The sequence below is a fragment of the Erpetoichthys calabaricus genome, chromosome 16, assembly GCF_900747795.2.
Source record: "Erpetoichthys calabaricus chromosome 16, fErpCal1.3, whole genome shotgun sequence".
In the NCBI taxonomy this organism is placed as follows: domain Eukaryota; kingdom Metazoa; phylum Chordata; class Cladistia; order Polypteriformes; family Polypteridae; genus Erpetoichthys; species Erpetoichthys calabaricus.
The window spans coordinates 69,722,135-69,738,150 of NC_041409.2; the positions used below are offsets into that span (position 1 = coordinate 69,722,135).

The 16,016-nt window shown below is 42.9% G+C and overlaps 1 protein-coding gene across 2 annotated transcripts in view; it reads right to left on the reverse strand.

Annotated features, from left to right (window-relative positions):
* slc35f4 (solute carrier family 35 member F4) overlaps positions 1–15,444 on the reverse strand; it is a 99,454-nt gene extending 84,010 nt beyond the window's left edge. Inside the window, exon 1 of one of the 2 annotated variants that reach the window (XM_051919845.1) lies at positions 14,976–15,444. In XM_051919845.1, coding sequence (XP_051775805.1) covers positions 14,976–15,042 — 67 coding nt within the window. In that variant the 5' untranslated portion in view covers positions 15,043–15,444. Of the gene's footprint in view, positions 1–14,112; positions 14,504–14,975 lie in introns of those variants that run through there. The other variant, XM_028821459.2, reaches the window with a different exon arrangement.
* Between the last annotated feature and the right edge of the window lie 572 nt (positions 15,445–16,016).

The following is a 16,016-nucleotide window of genomic DNA, read 5'->3' on the forward strand; positions in this document are numbered from 1 at the left end:
GAACTTCTCATCTTGCTTCTCTACTAGTCCTGACTTTACCCTTTAACGTCTCCCCCAGAGAAGCAACTACTTCAAGGAGACTCAAGTCATACATAAGTTATGCCACCATTTTATGATGCACATTTTCTTGTCCTGGGATGGTGATGTAACTTGCCAGTGCCAGTATAAGATAAGAGTATAAGATTTAATCTGTACTAACCCCTACTTTCTCTTCTGTTCTTTTTCTGGTTTTCTGTGGTGGAGATCTGCACCACCACCACCTGATCAAAGCTTCATGATGTCCCTGCATTGATGGATTAAAGGCCAGAAGTCCACATGACCGTCATCATCAAATTCTTCCATGTGAACCCTGAATACAATGAGGACTGATTGTGAGGTCATTTATGTTAGGTAGAATGCCTAGAGGGCGCTGGGTGATCTTGTGGCCTTGAAACCCCTGCAGATTTTATTTTTTTTCTCCAGCCGTCTGGAGTTTTTTTTGTTTTTTCTGTCCTCCCTGGCCATCGGACCTTACTTTTATTCTATGTTAATTAGTGTTCCCTAATTTGATTTTCTTATTTATTTTTATTCTTCATTATGTAAAGCACTTTGAGCTACATCATTTGCATGAAAATGTGCTATATAAATAAATGTTGTTTTTTCAATGACAGTAAGGGCCTGGTCTCACTGGGTGCAGCTCCTGCTTTAAGGTCTCTGGGCTACACAACCCATCCTCACCACACCATCCACATGGCTGCTATCCTGTATACCATTCAAATTCTTCAGCACAATGTCAGGCCTTCTGTCCTTGAGCTAAACTGCACCTGGACAACTCTGCAAGGTAGCAATACAATACACATCTCAAGTGTACATCAGAATAGGTGAAGAAAGAACATTTAGACATATTTTGCCCTTAAACCCAAATGACTTGTTGTCACCAAATATGAAATGAAAAGTTCATGCCCAAAATTCTACAACAGCCACAAAGTCAATTCAAGGAATCATGAGCTGTACGCACTTAAAGAGACTGCTCAATAACTACAGGAAACACTTTGTAAAAGACAGGGGGCACCACTGAGCCCCAAAACCCCAGACACACCACACTATTCTGTCCCAGGTGCAAAATAAAGGTTGCTATTCTTACAAAATACCTCAAACACAAGTTAATCCCCAATCTTCCTCCAGGTGAGCTTTGCCTGCTGCCTCCCGACTCTGACTCACCAGGGGAGGCTGGATGGCTCGCTTTTATGTCAGACCAGAGAGTACTTCTGCTAGCGGGGCAGATGGAACCCTCTCTCTGCAGCACCCCCTGGTGGCACCCAAGGACGCTGACAGGATTGTTCCTCAGATCTACAACTCCCACATATCCCTGTGGGCATCCGTGCCAGCAGAGTGCTGCCATCTACCATATTGGAAGAGGAATTGTCCTTGATGCACCAACTCCCCCTCACTGTCCATTTATGTATCCTTTTGCAAGGGATGATGCTTCAGTCCCATCCCGGCCTCCTTCCATACTGTCCTTCCATTACGGTGCCCCAGCCAGTAAAGGGTCCAGCATAGCACTCACAACATACAATTCTAACTGCTGTGAAATGTACTCTGACCAGTTATGGAAGCAGAGGGAGACATTCTATACCGCAAACTTTCATCAGTAAATAGAGGAAACAGGTTAACATACGGGCGGTACTGCCCACAGTTAGGAGATCCAGGTTCGCTTCCCGGGTCCTCCCTGCGTGGAGTTTGCATGTTCTCCCCGTGTCTGCATGGGTTTCCTCCGGGTGCTCCGGTTTCCTCCCACAGTCCAAAGACATGCAGGTTAGGTGCACTGGCGATTCTAAATTGTCCCTAGTGTGTGCGCCCCGAGGTGGGCTGGTGCCCTGCCTGGGGTTTATTTCCTGCCTTGCGCCCTATGTTGCCTGGGGTTGGCTTCAGCAGACACCCGTGACACTGTAGTTAGGACATAGCAGGTTGGATAATGGATGGATGGAGGTTAACATACTTTTCTATAATTTCTACACTTATGATCTCTCATCTCATTTTAGACTTTGGCTGACAATTTAGGAATATTCACTGAGACTGTGTGTTTATGTATGTGTGTGTATGCCACTAACTCCAAACTGCAAAATATTAAAAGGAAAGGAGACATGGTTTAGGCCCTCAGTGCCCTAAATAGCGTTATTCTTCCTCCTTACTGCAATGTCAACTTATGCCTTCTAGGAGGACATGCCCTTTACTAACTTGGCAGATGCTCGCCATAGAATATTATATTTTTTTGTTGAGGTATATCTTGATCTTGGGATTCTTTTCATGCCATCTTTGGGAAAGTGGAAGCAATGCATTTCATTTAAAGTTACATAACAAAATGCACTGCTTCTACATTCCCACAAATGGTGTATTGATAACATTAGTACAGTTTAACAGGTTATGATACAAAACGTTCTGTTCACATGTAAGTGGAACACATGACCTCATTTTGGTTTACATGGAGTTACTAGAAACAAAGATCTTAATGTAAAACATGTGCTTTTGTAAGCATTGACATATAACAATCATGCAACTTCAGGACACTACAAGCAAGGAATATCTCTCTGTTCCTGGTCTCGCTCTTTAAATGTTCACACAGAGGATAATGACAATTCTGTATTGAAAAAAACTTGAGCTAAAATTATTTGACACATTTGGCTGCAGTGTTCACACAACTTACATGCTAACCAGGCAAAATTCTAATGTTTTTAAAATCTAAATCTGGCCTAAACTGCCACATTCCTAAAAAAGTAGCTTTTTTTACCCAAGGTTAATGAACATGACTACTTTATCAGTATTTGAGAACCAAAAGGTTTTCAGCTTTTTTCTTTTTTATAAAAACGAATTATGACAACAGCCTGTCAACGGCCTAATGACATATAACACATGTAGGAATATATACAGTAGGTGTGTAGCTCTGTCACGGAGGAAGTGTTGGAGTGCCAACCGGTTCGCCCCTTTTAATATTTACACAGTCCTTAACCAAAAAAAATGCCCGGAAAAGCAAAGTGAAAAGCAGGTTAACAAAAAATGAAAGAAGAGATCTGGCACTTCAATTTTAGGTGGGACCTCCAGTCCCCAGTCTGCTCTCTCCTGAGTGAGATGCTCCATGCTGGGAGTGTCTCTCTTTTATAGTGGAAGGACGGCAAAGGGGCGGAGTCAGTTTCATTCCATAGGTGGTTTCTCAGGGCTGGGTGGAAAAGGGAGATGTTACCATCAAGGTAAACCAACCCCATGTCCCAGAGTGGTAGCGCTTACCTCAGATGAGCCCGAAAGGCAAACCTCATGCGTCACAAGCTCATAAAACTTTAAACGTGTATTTAGATAGAGTTAAAAGATTTAATACGAAACCTTCTATTCTCAATTTTTGGCTGACACTCTACTACAGACATACTGTAAGGGGAGGTGGAAAGGTGGAAGATAAGAAATCTCACTTTTAGTCGTGCCAAGTAAGTAAATTTAGTCGTGCCAAGTCGAGTTCAGGACTTAACAATGTAAGAATGAAAGAAAATGGAGATGCTTCAAAACACTTCAATTCCCATAGGTGGTATACCATTTAAAAAAAAAAAAAGTATGAAGCCCCCTGGCCTACAGATACCAATCACATTTAATCACATTTGAGTCAGTAGTCTGCTGTTTTTAAGCATTTGACTTGATTGAAAGGTCTAGTATTAAACAAAATCATGCAGGGCTACTACTGCTAGAAGTAACTGAGATCTAAGACCACGCTCTGCTTCATTGCGTTGGGCCCTGAGCAGATGGTACAACATTTTGGGGGTCCTTGACTTAAAGTTTGGGAATCCCTGATCTTTGGTATTCTGTTAACAATGGCTGAGAAAGATGCAATTTTTTATGCTTGCTTTTGATTTAAAACAACCTAAATGGTTCATAAGAAAAAACTGTCAACACCTGTAAACTTACAGTGGGCAAATTTAAATATCATAGAAGTACAACATCCTTGGCTCATCACTTAAGAACAAAAACATGCATGATTCCAGTGTTAAAAACTCTAATGCTAGGCAGCAAAATCCACGAATGTACAACCCAACTTCCAGTATGTCCTAGAATTAAACAAAATCTAAAGCATTAACTGCTGCTGGTCATTGCAAAATGGATCTCATCAGATTGTAGACCTCTAAACATAGTTGAAGATACAGGGCTGAGACACATCATTCAGTGAGGTCTTCACAGGGACAGTTGTGTCACATTTCAGATATTTATATGCAAGGCAGAAGTCTTTGCAGTTTGAGCTGCTAAGAATTTGTGCAGCAGTCATATTAACAAGACAACTGGACATCGCTCAACTACCTTGGTTAAACATGTGATCAATCGAGAAACATAATCTGATTAATTGTGATTACTATATATATAGTAATATAAGGATACCTTAATAGTGGAAGGACCAGGGGTGAAAAAGGCACAGGACACTACCTCCCCTGCAGCTCAAGGTGCCAGCACCCCGGATTCCCACAGGGCAGGCTTGAACTTGGAGTCTGTGGGCTCAGCCCTATTGGCTTCTGGAGGTGCCACCAGGGGGTGCTGTAGGAATTGGAGAGCCCTGTTTTATTGGGCTTCCGCCTCACCCAGGAGTACTTCCAGATCATGCTAATGGGGCACCGGGAATACTTCCGGTTGCAGCATAAAAGGGACCGCCTCACTTCATTCAGGGAGGCAGAGTCTTGAGGAAGAAGGACAAAGCTTGTCAGAGGAGGAGGAGGAGGAGTGCAGGCAGAAAGACAAAGGGAAGGAGAGAGAGAGAAGAGAAAGAAGTGCTCTGTATTTATTCTGCTGGACTTAGCATGCATTTGTACTGTGCATTGGTGGGAAAAAGTTGGGAAGCGTTTCCCCACAGCTTCATACAAGCCATGTCTGTTACTGGACTTTGCCTGGTGTCTATCTGTGTTGGGTGTGGAGAGCTGGTATATATATATATATATATATATACAGTATATGGAAGCGAAGGTCTGTGATACCGGAGATCCACAAAGGGAGAAAATGAGTCACATATCTTAAAATAGTTTTTTATTCCTAAGGTTTCCTACCAGGTGTCACTATCAGAGAATACAGGAACCAAGGGCAATATATAGTAGGTGAAGGGGGGGGAGTCGGATTAATAAGGTGGGGTTTGGAAGGTGTTGGTCATAAATCCTTTTTATTATTTAAGTATTCTTCTTTTTAAGCCTGCATATGCTGGTTCCAAGTCCAAGTGTCTGTTGATGGCGCTTTCATTAGCGAGCCCAAATTCAGCCAGCTCTCTGGCACTCTTAGTATTGGCCCCTGAATTTTACTTTCATAGTGTCCCAGTTAAATGTGTGTAAATCAGAGACCGGGGGTCCTTCCTTCTGACGGCACTGCGATGGTCCTGTACATGTGCTGCGAGTTTTTTAGTATTTATGTCTCTGGTATTTTGGCCTTACACCTCTAGGAGACTGGGTTCAAATCCCTGACTAGTCCACGTCAGTATGGCGTTTGCCCGTTTTCATCAGGTTTTCCTCCCTCCAGGTCAGTACATGTTAATAAAGTGTTTGTCAGGTTATCTGGATGCTATAAAGTGTGGATGTGCGCTTGAGAGTGCCTTGCAACGGATTCCAAAGAGGGTTGCTTCTTGCCTGGTGCCTAATACTGCCAGGGCTGACTCCAACTCACCAGGACCCTAACTTGGAATTAACAGAATTGAAAAGTGGATGGATGAAATTATTTCACATACATACACATACTGTAGGTATACCTACGCATGTATTTATTGAGCCCATTCAATTGAACTCAGGGATGGAAGATTTGAAACCTTTCCTGACAACAAGACAGAAATGAAGCCGAGATGGGCTGCCAGCCCCTTGCTTCACACACTCAACACACTTGCTGCCACTAAAACGATTAAATAAGGGAAAGGAGGACCTTTGGAAGTCACCACATGGCACAGTGTCGCCTCCCTGTTGGCCTGCTCGAGTACAGCAGTATAACTATGTGAGCTATCAACCCTGCACTCACGTGCCTTTAGAGTTAAAAGTGGATACCATTTTCTGTACTTTTTTTTCCACATGAGACATTTAATTATAGGCTAAGCGGTCTGGGAATGTTAACAGGGAAATAATGTGCCACAGGAACATAATACTCAATAACAGAATTACTTTAAACTGAAACAAATTGATTTCAGAAGAGTTGCTAAATGAATTCTGACAATCTTGGAACACTAAAGCTGAAGAGCTGGTACACCGTAGCAGAGAACACAATTATTTAAATGCGTAGTTTTGAAAGGAATTAAGTTGTCTTTTCTAACATTCACCGCTACCTGAAAACCAGGCCTTAGAGAAGAAGATTCAATTCTGGGAATGCAAGCTAAGCATATTATTAAAATAAAAAAGATCATTTGGACAGAACCCACATAGAAAAAACATCAGCCTGACTTAGAAAATGAAACTAAGTCACCCATCTTCAGCATTTTAAAATGATGGCCTATTCCAACTGAGTCCCCCTTGTGTTCCCCTGTTTGTGAGATGGATGCATCAGCTGGTCTTTACCATGATTTCTAGGTTTCCCTGCTGCTGATTTCTGTGTGACGTATTATGTGGTACAGCATGGCATAGAGGTGTAAGGGTTAGTGTTGCTGCTTCACCGGCCCTAAAGTCCTGGGCTCAAACCTTAATCCATATGGATGCTCCAGTGTTCTGCTCACATCTTAAACACTGCTGTAGACCAAGAGGAATGTGCGAGTCCAAATGAAAAGTCGGGGTACCAACCAGGCTATTCTGTTTACTAAAATAATAAAGCTAAACAAAATGACAAGTGCATGATGGTATGATAAGGAACAAATAAGGTAGAACCAGCCTTTGGCTGAAGTAAACAAGCTCTAAATATTGGCCAGGCTTCAGGGCTGGAGCTGCGTCCTAAATGAGACACCTCCATCCAGGAGTGGCCTGATCTTGCAGCTCATGGACTGGAATGGGACGGGGTCAGTTGCCCTCAGTGGGCGTCTTCTTGGGGCCGTAAGTTGAAAAAGAGATAAGAGAGTCATCAACTGCACCTCATGGTGCCCTGGAGTGGTAGTGCTTACCTCCAATGAAACCAGAAGGGGACATGACATACATTTTAGGTTAACTGGAATCTTTAAGTGGCAGGTTGTTGGGACAGGCTCTGGATACAACAACCCTGAACAATATTAAGTGGGATCAGTAAGTGATTGATATTGCTAGAAAAGGGGGCTTGTTGGCTATTGTTGCTCTCTTATAGCCCAAAAGCCCTGGGCTCAAATTCTAGACTACTCAAGTTTCTATGTGAGGTTTCCAAAGTAGCCAAACATGTCTGACTGGGGTTTAACAGGAGGATATTTACCATCTTGACCTGACTGTCTTGAATTTCCTTACACCATTTTATTTTAATAAATCTGAATTTTGCTCTCCTAAAATATGATTCTTAAAAGCATTTAATTAAGCAAAATCCTTAAGATACATAATATGCAAATAAAATGTATCTATTGTGTATGTGTGTGTATGTACTATATATATCGTCACAGGAGGCTGGGGGACAGACCTGGACTCCTGGAAGGACCGGGAGGTGGCGTTTACATCCTCCAGGCCAAGAGGGGGCAACCGTCCTGGATCTGGGGAGGACCATGGGAAAGGAGCAAGGAGGCTCAAGCCCGTTGGGGCCTGTGGCCACCGCCAGGTGATGCCCCGAGCCTCATGGAGCCCGGGAAGCATTCACTTCCGCCACACCTGGGAAGATGGAAGAAGAGCCTTCCAGGGACACCCGGAGTGCTTCTGGGTGCAAGAGTAGCACTTCCGCCACTCCAGGAAATGCTGCCGGAAGAGCATCATCAAGCACCTGAAGCATGTCCAGGTGAACATAAAAGGGGCCTCCTTCCTACAGTCTGGGAGCTAGAGTCGGGAGTGGGAGCAGGATGAAGCTCCCGTGGAGAGAGGAAAAGGCGGCCCACGGACAGTGTGAGAAAGGCCCGTAGTAGGGGTGATTGGTACTGGGAGCACTGTGTGCTGTGCGGGACTGTGTTAAATAAACGTGTGTTTTTTAAAAAGATGTGGTCTCAGTCTGGTGGTGTCCGGGCATATCTCACAATGGCGCCCAACGAAGGGCCTTCCGCCTGTTCCAAGGCGTGGACCCATATAAAAAAATATTTTGTGTGCAGCCTCAAACTACCACACACAAGTGCCGCATGGAAGCGGCCAGCACACGCACCACGGACGGTCTGTGAAGCACCCAGGGGCCACCGGCAATTCACCGAAGCGTCGTCTCCCACCCGATCGGGGAGAGGAACGTCAGGCGAGGCCAGAGAGCTGCGGACTTCCCAGTGTGCGCTGCTCCCATGAAGATCGTGGTCGGCACACCCATGGATGCGGCCGGTAAGATGCGATAGGACCCATACGACGGCATGGGAGTTGTAGTCCCAATGGGTGTTCTTGCTGGCTTCATGGTAGCCACCAGTGGGGCTGCAGGGAGGAGAATTCCTTGTTTTAAGGAGGTTCTGTCGGTTCCAGAAGTGCTTCTGGGTGCAGTGTGGTGGCACCGGCAATACTCCGGAGTCTGGCATACAGTAAGCTGCTCTGTCTCACCTTGGCAAGTTTCAGTCAGGAGAGGAAAAGGACAACACTCACCTGGGGTAGATTGGAGGGGAAAAGAACTGAATTGCGCTTGTGCCGAAGAAGAAAAACAAAACACGTGATAAGGTATTGTGTTCCAAAATAAATAGTTATTTGAACCCGGGACTTGTGTCTGGGGTTTTGGGGCTCTGACTGACTTGGGGTCACACAGAGGGTCAGTAAAGGAAACTGTATTGGTTTACTTGTAGTTTACAGCCCAGCACTATACCCACTAAGCCAAAGTGTTGATTGGTGACACTTTAAAAGTAAATTGAATGTGTGCATTATAAATAGGGAGGAAAATTGAAGCCATTAGCTTTGACAGGTTTTACACATTTTTATCTTGCTTATAAAGTTAGCATTTCTAGGCCACCAGACAAAAGCCTGATTCTGATTTGTATACCTGACAGTAACTAGGACACAAACAGCCATGAGCTCATTTTAAATCATTTTCTACAACATCCCCATTAACCATTATTAAGGACTCCACAACAATCAATTAGCACTTTCCACTAAAGGTTAATAACAACCAGACTCCATTTTTTAGCTTTTAATTAACCATTTATAACAAGCACTTAGCTGTTAAGTGATTTTCTCATGCATCCCACCATCTTGATTTTAATAAAACACCGATCCATGAACAGCCCTGCTGCGGATGGCCATCTGACTCAGTTCAACACAGTCAGAACAATGGACAGCAGGGAGAGGGAACTGTGAACAGTGCTTACAGGTTATATTTAAAACCCCTTATAATATATGGATATTCTTCTTCATTTCAAATAGCATTGATTCAGTTTGTAACACACAGATTTCATTTTCCCTCCCTGTCAATATTGATGAAGATGATGGTGAAGATGTTATATTACTTGCATAACCTTGTAAGGGGCTGCAGTACAGTTTTATTCCAGGCACTCTCAATATGGTGTTGCCATGTTCTCCCCAATTCTAAAAACATTAATGTTAGATTTATTGGGGATTTGAAATGGGGTGTGTGAGTGAGTCAGTGTGCCCACAATCCCTTTCCATGGATGGTTCCCACTTTGCTCCTTGTACAACCAGGGTTGGCTCCAACTCTCTACCTTTCGGAGTTGAACAGCTTGTTAATTTATTATATACAACAAAAACTTTGCTTTTTAGATTTACATTTAATCATGTCAACTGTAATACATATTGAGGCTTTATATGTTGATCAAGAGTATTAAAAAAACAAAGGGATTAATGAAAAGCTCAGAGTCACTGCAACAACGTCTCAGATCTCAAACAGCTCTCCTCACTGAAACATCAGCAGATCCCACAAAGAGACAAGTGCATTTTTACCATTTCGGGTTTCACTTTCTCTTTTTTAAGTTGTCCACACCAGAGAGCCAGGCTAGTGGCGATGACCATCTTGCTCCAGTGTGACATGTACAAGTCACAGCAAACCATTGCTTTTACCTCAATGGAAGATGCAGTTACGTCATTTAGACAAAGCTGCTCTCCTCCGCCTCACTTGGCCTCCTACAATTTGTGTATTTCTGCCTGACTGCCTCAAAGGGCCAGAAGCCTGGATTTGATACCCAGACGGGCCACCGTTGTGGTCTTGCTTCATGTTTACTCCCCATCTGCATGGTTCTGATCCTGGCATTTTGGTTTCCTCCCACATCCAAAGTCGTGTATATCAGGTTAACGGCTGACACTAAACTGTCCGAGTGTGAGTGAGTGGGCATGTGATAGTCAATCCTGAGATTGACTAGCATCCTTAGCCATTATGAGCTCCTGACTGGCACTCAGTGCAGATGAGCTAAATTCCAACTCCAACGGAGAAAGATGGATGGACAACCTGGAAATTAAATTCTAATCATGTTATTTGAACTTTCCAGTTAAAGCTGCATATGATGTGCCGCAGGTCCATTTCATATTAGTTTCACTGTGTGATTAATCCGGATTGGGAGGGGGTGGTTAAAGTATCATAGAATGGCTACAGTTGTAATTGCTAATTAATGTGAGACTGATGGTTATAAAGGGCTTGGTATATGGAATCCCCAGCAAGCGTTGCACTTTCAATGACCTCTGCATCATTACAACAAGGGCCCACACTTTACACTGAAACACCGGAGCAGCAAATCTCTACACAAGCCCTTGAGTTTTGAATCGACAAGCCAGCAGTGCTCATCAATAAGCTTAACACTCGTCGCTAAAACGCTCATTAACCTTTTATCGCCACTTAGATCCTGGAGCATCTTAATGGCTCCACCAATATGACATTGACCATTCATATAAACCACAAGGGTTGATTGAGTCAGACAGCTTTCGGTACCCGTCTTCATTCAGAGCGGTTAAACTGATCTCACCCCAACTGAAACGTCACATTTGGGAATATCTAACTTCATCCATGTTCTTTATTACGAGGCCTGTTCAGAGCTCTTTTTAAGTTTCATAGAGCCTTACAGCAATATCATGCCATCCCAGAATTAAATTAGAGTGCTAAAGTCTTCCAGTGAAACACTGACCCTTTGAGGTCAGCATTGAGCACAGAAAGCAATATAAACCTTCTAGCTGAGCAACTGAGTGATACGATAACTGAGACGGCACCCTCATGGCGCTCTCTTTTCTTCATTGTGTTTCCATGATGTAGCTTTTGTGCCAAACACCCGGGCACGAGCTGAGTGCTCCCAGGCCATGATTACTTCAGGATTTACTGAGGTCGAGTCTACCAATCAAATGCTAAGGGAGCTTTCACAGGGTCCTAACTTTGCTTATGTGTAACCTCCTTTTGAAGGGGGTTGTTACGTCTGTGCTAAGTAACAGTAATACACAGGCACTCCGTAGTCAGTCACTACCAATGTCAGAGTGCTTTGATCATCAACCCCCAAAGCAAAGTTAATGTAATCACACTGTTGTACATATCCTACAACAAAACCAGAAGTATTCCAGCTTATGGGCCATACTCCCCATTTATGTTTCTAACAGTTTACAATAGGTGGGTGATAGAATGATACACCCCTATACATAGTGAAAGCATCTTGACCAGGCCAATCTGCAACTTGTGCATATTTATTTTCAAAGAGAAGCAAGCTTTCGAGGCAACTCAGGCCCCTTCTTCAGGCAACATATCATTGATTACATCTTCCCTGAAGAAGGGGCCTGAGTTGCCTCCTCGGAAAACTTGCATATTGTAATCTTTTTAGTTAGCCAATAAAAGGTGTCATTTTACTTGACTTCTCACTACATTCATAATGGCTAACATGGTACAACACCCTAGTAGAGAAGCAAAAATACAATTTCTCATTATTACTTGAATAACTGCACATAAATAAGCAGAATTACGTTGAGCACCTAATCTGCTGCACTCCGGCCCTCATCTTTATGCCATATATACAGTAAATGAAGAGCTAATAAGGCTACTGTAGACAGAGACCAACTGGGGCGATTGTCGTTTAAAGTCTTCATCTGCGATTCACCTCTGTGCCCTCAGCACACGAAGAACATCACAGACCAAGGGGTCAGGGGCAACACAGAGGTGTGACACATTTAGGAATAAGGCCAGAAAGTTAAGGAATACACTCATAATTCAGTACACATTTGAAAAATACCATACCTGATTTGTGTAAGTTTGTCAAAATGTTAAAATCTTTATACCGAGTAAACATGCATCTGCACACTTTCATACATACCTCAAGTACATTTTGCCTGATGAAGGCGCCTGAGTTGCCTTGAAAGCTTGCATATTGTAATCTTTCTAGTTAGCCAATAAAAGGTGTCATTTTACTTGACTGCTCACTACATACACACCTCAACTTACAGTGGTACAATCAATACATCAATATGTTTATAGCACAAGTATATACAGACAAAAAACAGTACATCTAAATAAATAGAAATGCATAAAATAAATGTACTCATAGTGTATCTGCGTGTGTAGGGGAACATGTGCATGTGTGTGCTCTCCTGATATATTTGTGTATTTGCATGCATGCACAGTGTGTGCGCATATACCTGTGGGCATATGCACTTAAATTATATATGGGTATGTTCATAGTATCTGTGCACGTTTTTATAAAAATACTTGTGTACAGTATATACAATATGTGTGTGCATGTATCAGATATAATGAAATTCTGGCCTTGAAAGGTTTCTTGTTTATCATGGCACCATAGAGCAGTGACGTGCTGCATGCTGGTTAGATGTGCAAGTAAGAATGTCACTCTGCACTATACACGTGACAATGCTACTACTACTACTGCTGTTATTGTAAGTGCATTTATACTTAGGTACGCTTATAAGAATATGTGCATACATCTGTGTGTATTTTTTCTGTGCAATACATTTGTGTTTGTGCACATATTTGCAAATGTATTTATGTATATATTTGTATGCATAGAATGTACATACATATGCATTTATTTGTGCATATTTATGCTTACAGTATATTTGTGCTCATGTACATAGTCAGGTATATGTATTTATGCAGATATATGTACACATAGAATGTATATGTGCATATATATGTGTAGGTATTCATTCTATACAGTATGTGGGCTCATGTACATATGGATATGTATTTATGCAGATATATGTACACATTTAATTTATATATATACTTATATATATATATAAGTGTGTGTGTGTGTTTGGATACATCTGAACATATTTATTTATTCAGCTGTGCTCATGCACTTATGCATATCTAATTATGAAGATAAATACATGCATTTCATTTACATGTAGATGTGTACACGTATTTATATCTGTTTATGTATTTATTCTGCACAGCATATTTGTGCTTGTGTACATATGCATACATATTTATGCATATATATGTACACCTATAACTATGTACATCACATCATATCACATACCATATACAACAGGATTGATGGACTCATTTGTTGAATGGGACATCCATATGAGCACTTACTAAATCTCTAAATGTATACATATATACATATTTCAGGACTGATCTGATTTAATTGTAACAAAATGAGTATTCCCAAGTGAGCATTTGTGCATAAACAATGTAAGTGTGCCGCACCATTTACGTACATATAAAGCAGACATGTACTGTATATATAATGTGGTGTACCTATTTATAAAGGCCCACGCGGATATTAAATACACTGTGTGGCAGGTGTAATCGTGCTGAATGCCCGGCGGGTGTAGGGGTCTGCGTGAAGCCCCCTGTCACTGTCACTTCATAATGATGTGGAAAGAGCCAAAATGAACGTTCGTGCACATGCGGCTGTGCCAGACATGCATTTACGGTAAAGAGGCATCCTCTACTCATTAGTGTCGGCGCACACGCACACAGCGAAGTCCGTCCAAACTGGTGTCTGTGTCTGCCGATACACGCGCGCACATCCACACGCTGGTGCCCACCTGAGGACTCGTTTGCCGCGGTGGTGTGTCTGTTCTACCGTACCTACAGGCACGCATTCGCCCGGTCCGGAGCGGAGCCCCCTGTTGCTCCTGCAGATGCTGCAGGATGGCGAGACACCGGCTGGCGTTGCGCTGCGGAGGAATGAGCCCCTGGGTGACTTACTTTTGTGGCTCGAACAGCCCGGATAGTATCCGTAGTAGCCCGTGATCCGGAGGATGCGATCCTCGATGGTGTTGGCTGCGGTGGCTGGCGGTACGGCAGGGTCCCTTAAACAAGACTCGCTCTCCGGACGGGACGGAGACCCCTTCCCAGGAAGGCGCACAGTTTTCAGCTGCTCCAGACGGAAGCTGGGAGGCTCGGTCCCGCTTCCAGTCCCAGTCCCGCTCCCAGTGTCTCCGCCACCGCTGTCCTCAGCACCAGTTCTGCTCATTGCGGGTTCCGCCTGGCAATGGTGAGGTCGGTGCGGCTCTGCACTCACCATGACATGAGCGTCAGAGGAAGGACATCGGAGACCCCTCCAAGTCCTCGGAGCGAAATCGTGCAGGCACGGAGTATCGAGCCGCTGGGGGGCGCGCCGAGGCACGCGGTCACTGCTGTAGTAGCGTGAGAGTCCTTGGTGATCGCGGCATTGATTGGTGTGCCTACACTAGCGGTCCTGTGTTGAATATTAAACCAAGAATTCATTTCATTTCTGTTACGGAAACCGGTCAGTATGTTTTAAAAGTCATATTTTACCAACAGCTATTGGCTTTGTCTTATTGGCGAACCTTACATTGTTAACTGTTAAAGCGTGGCTAATAATAATTCACGTCGTTTTAGCGGACCCTTCAAAAAACAATTAAAAAATGTTATGTTCCCATGCATTTCACAGCAAAACTGTTGTTTATCTTTTAAAACAGACACATTCTAAGCACATGCCCGAGGGGTTTCTGATGCTACTCATGCTGCCTTTCAAATGCAAATGGAGTCGATTTTAAAAGGTGTGTTATTCAGTTACTTGGTGCGTGAGATTTCCGCACACTTACGAGGCTCCTGCTGGTCTTCTTCCAGCCGTCCAGGCTGCACACGGAGCCCTTTTCTCGTTTGACTCATTTTGTCATCTTTTTTGTTCTTTTCTTTTTCAGTCCATTGTCACTCGTGCTTGCACATTTGGAGAGGACAGATGATGCTAACTTCTGTTTGCCTTTTCGATGAGCAACATGCAAATGAGTGCCTGGGAGATTCTTGCTTGGGGTATCTCGAGGCTAAGACGATGAAGCTGATGCCTTTTCTGAAGTCTCCATTCCAATCTCCAGTCCTTAGTTATGACTCCTCCTGCCCACTGAGTTTCTCTCAGGCTCTCATTCACCCCCTTTCTTCAGCTGGCAATGCAGTATCTTAATCACTAAGCTTGTAGTACTGGGGTGTTGTACCGTGTTAGCCATTATGGATGTAATGAGAAGTCAAGCAAAATGACACTTTTTATTGGCTAACTAAAAAGATTACAATATGCGAGCTCTCGAGGCAACTCGGGCCCCTTCTTCAGGCAAGATGTATTCATTAAGTTTAATTTAATTTAAAAACAAAAAATCACACGTTTATTCTGTCATATAAATGCAATATCTTTGTAGTTATCAGTTGATCAAGTAATAAGTCACTTCTTCAAATAATTTAATATTTTCATAATTCTTTCATTTACACAAATTCAGGAATACCCATTATGCCGAAAAGAAAGTGCAAGTTCACAGACTACTTGAACAACAAAAATCCTTGTTTTATCAGATTATATCAGATTTACTGTGAAAAATAGCTTCAGTGGAAACATATAAAAGAATGCAGACAAAAGCAAATAAACTAAATTGAAAAAACTAAGATTATTTTCATTTTACTATAAGTGAATTTACCATGTGTATCATTTTTTGCAGTTGCTATCCAAATAAGAATGGCAGGAATGAGCATTAGAACAATCTAGATGAGAACAAGCCATTCAGCCCAACAAAGCTCGCCTGTCTTAAACCACTTAATTCTTTCAGAAAACATCAAGTCGAGTTTTGAAAGTCGCTAAAGTCTTATTGTCTACCACCCTA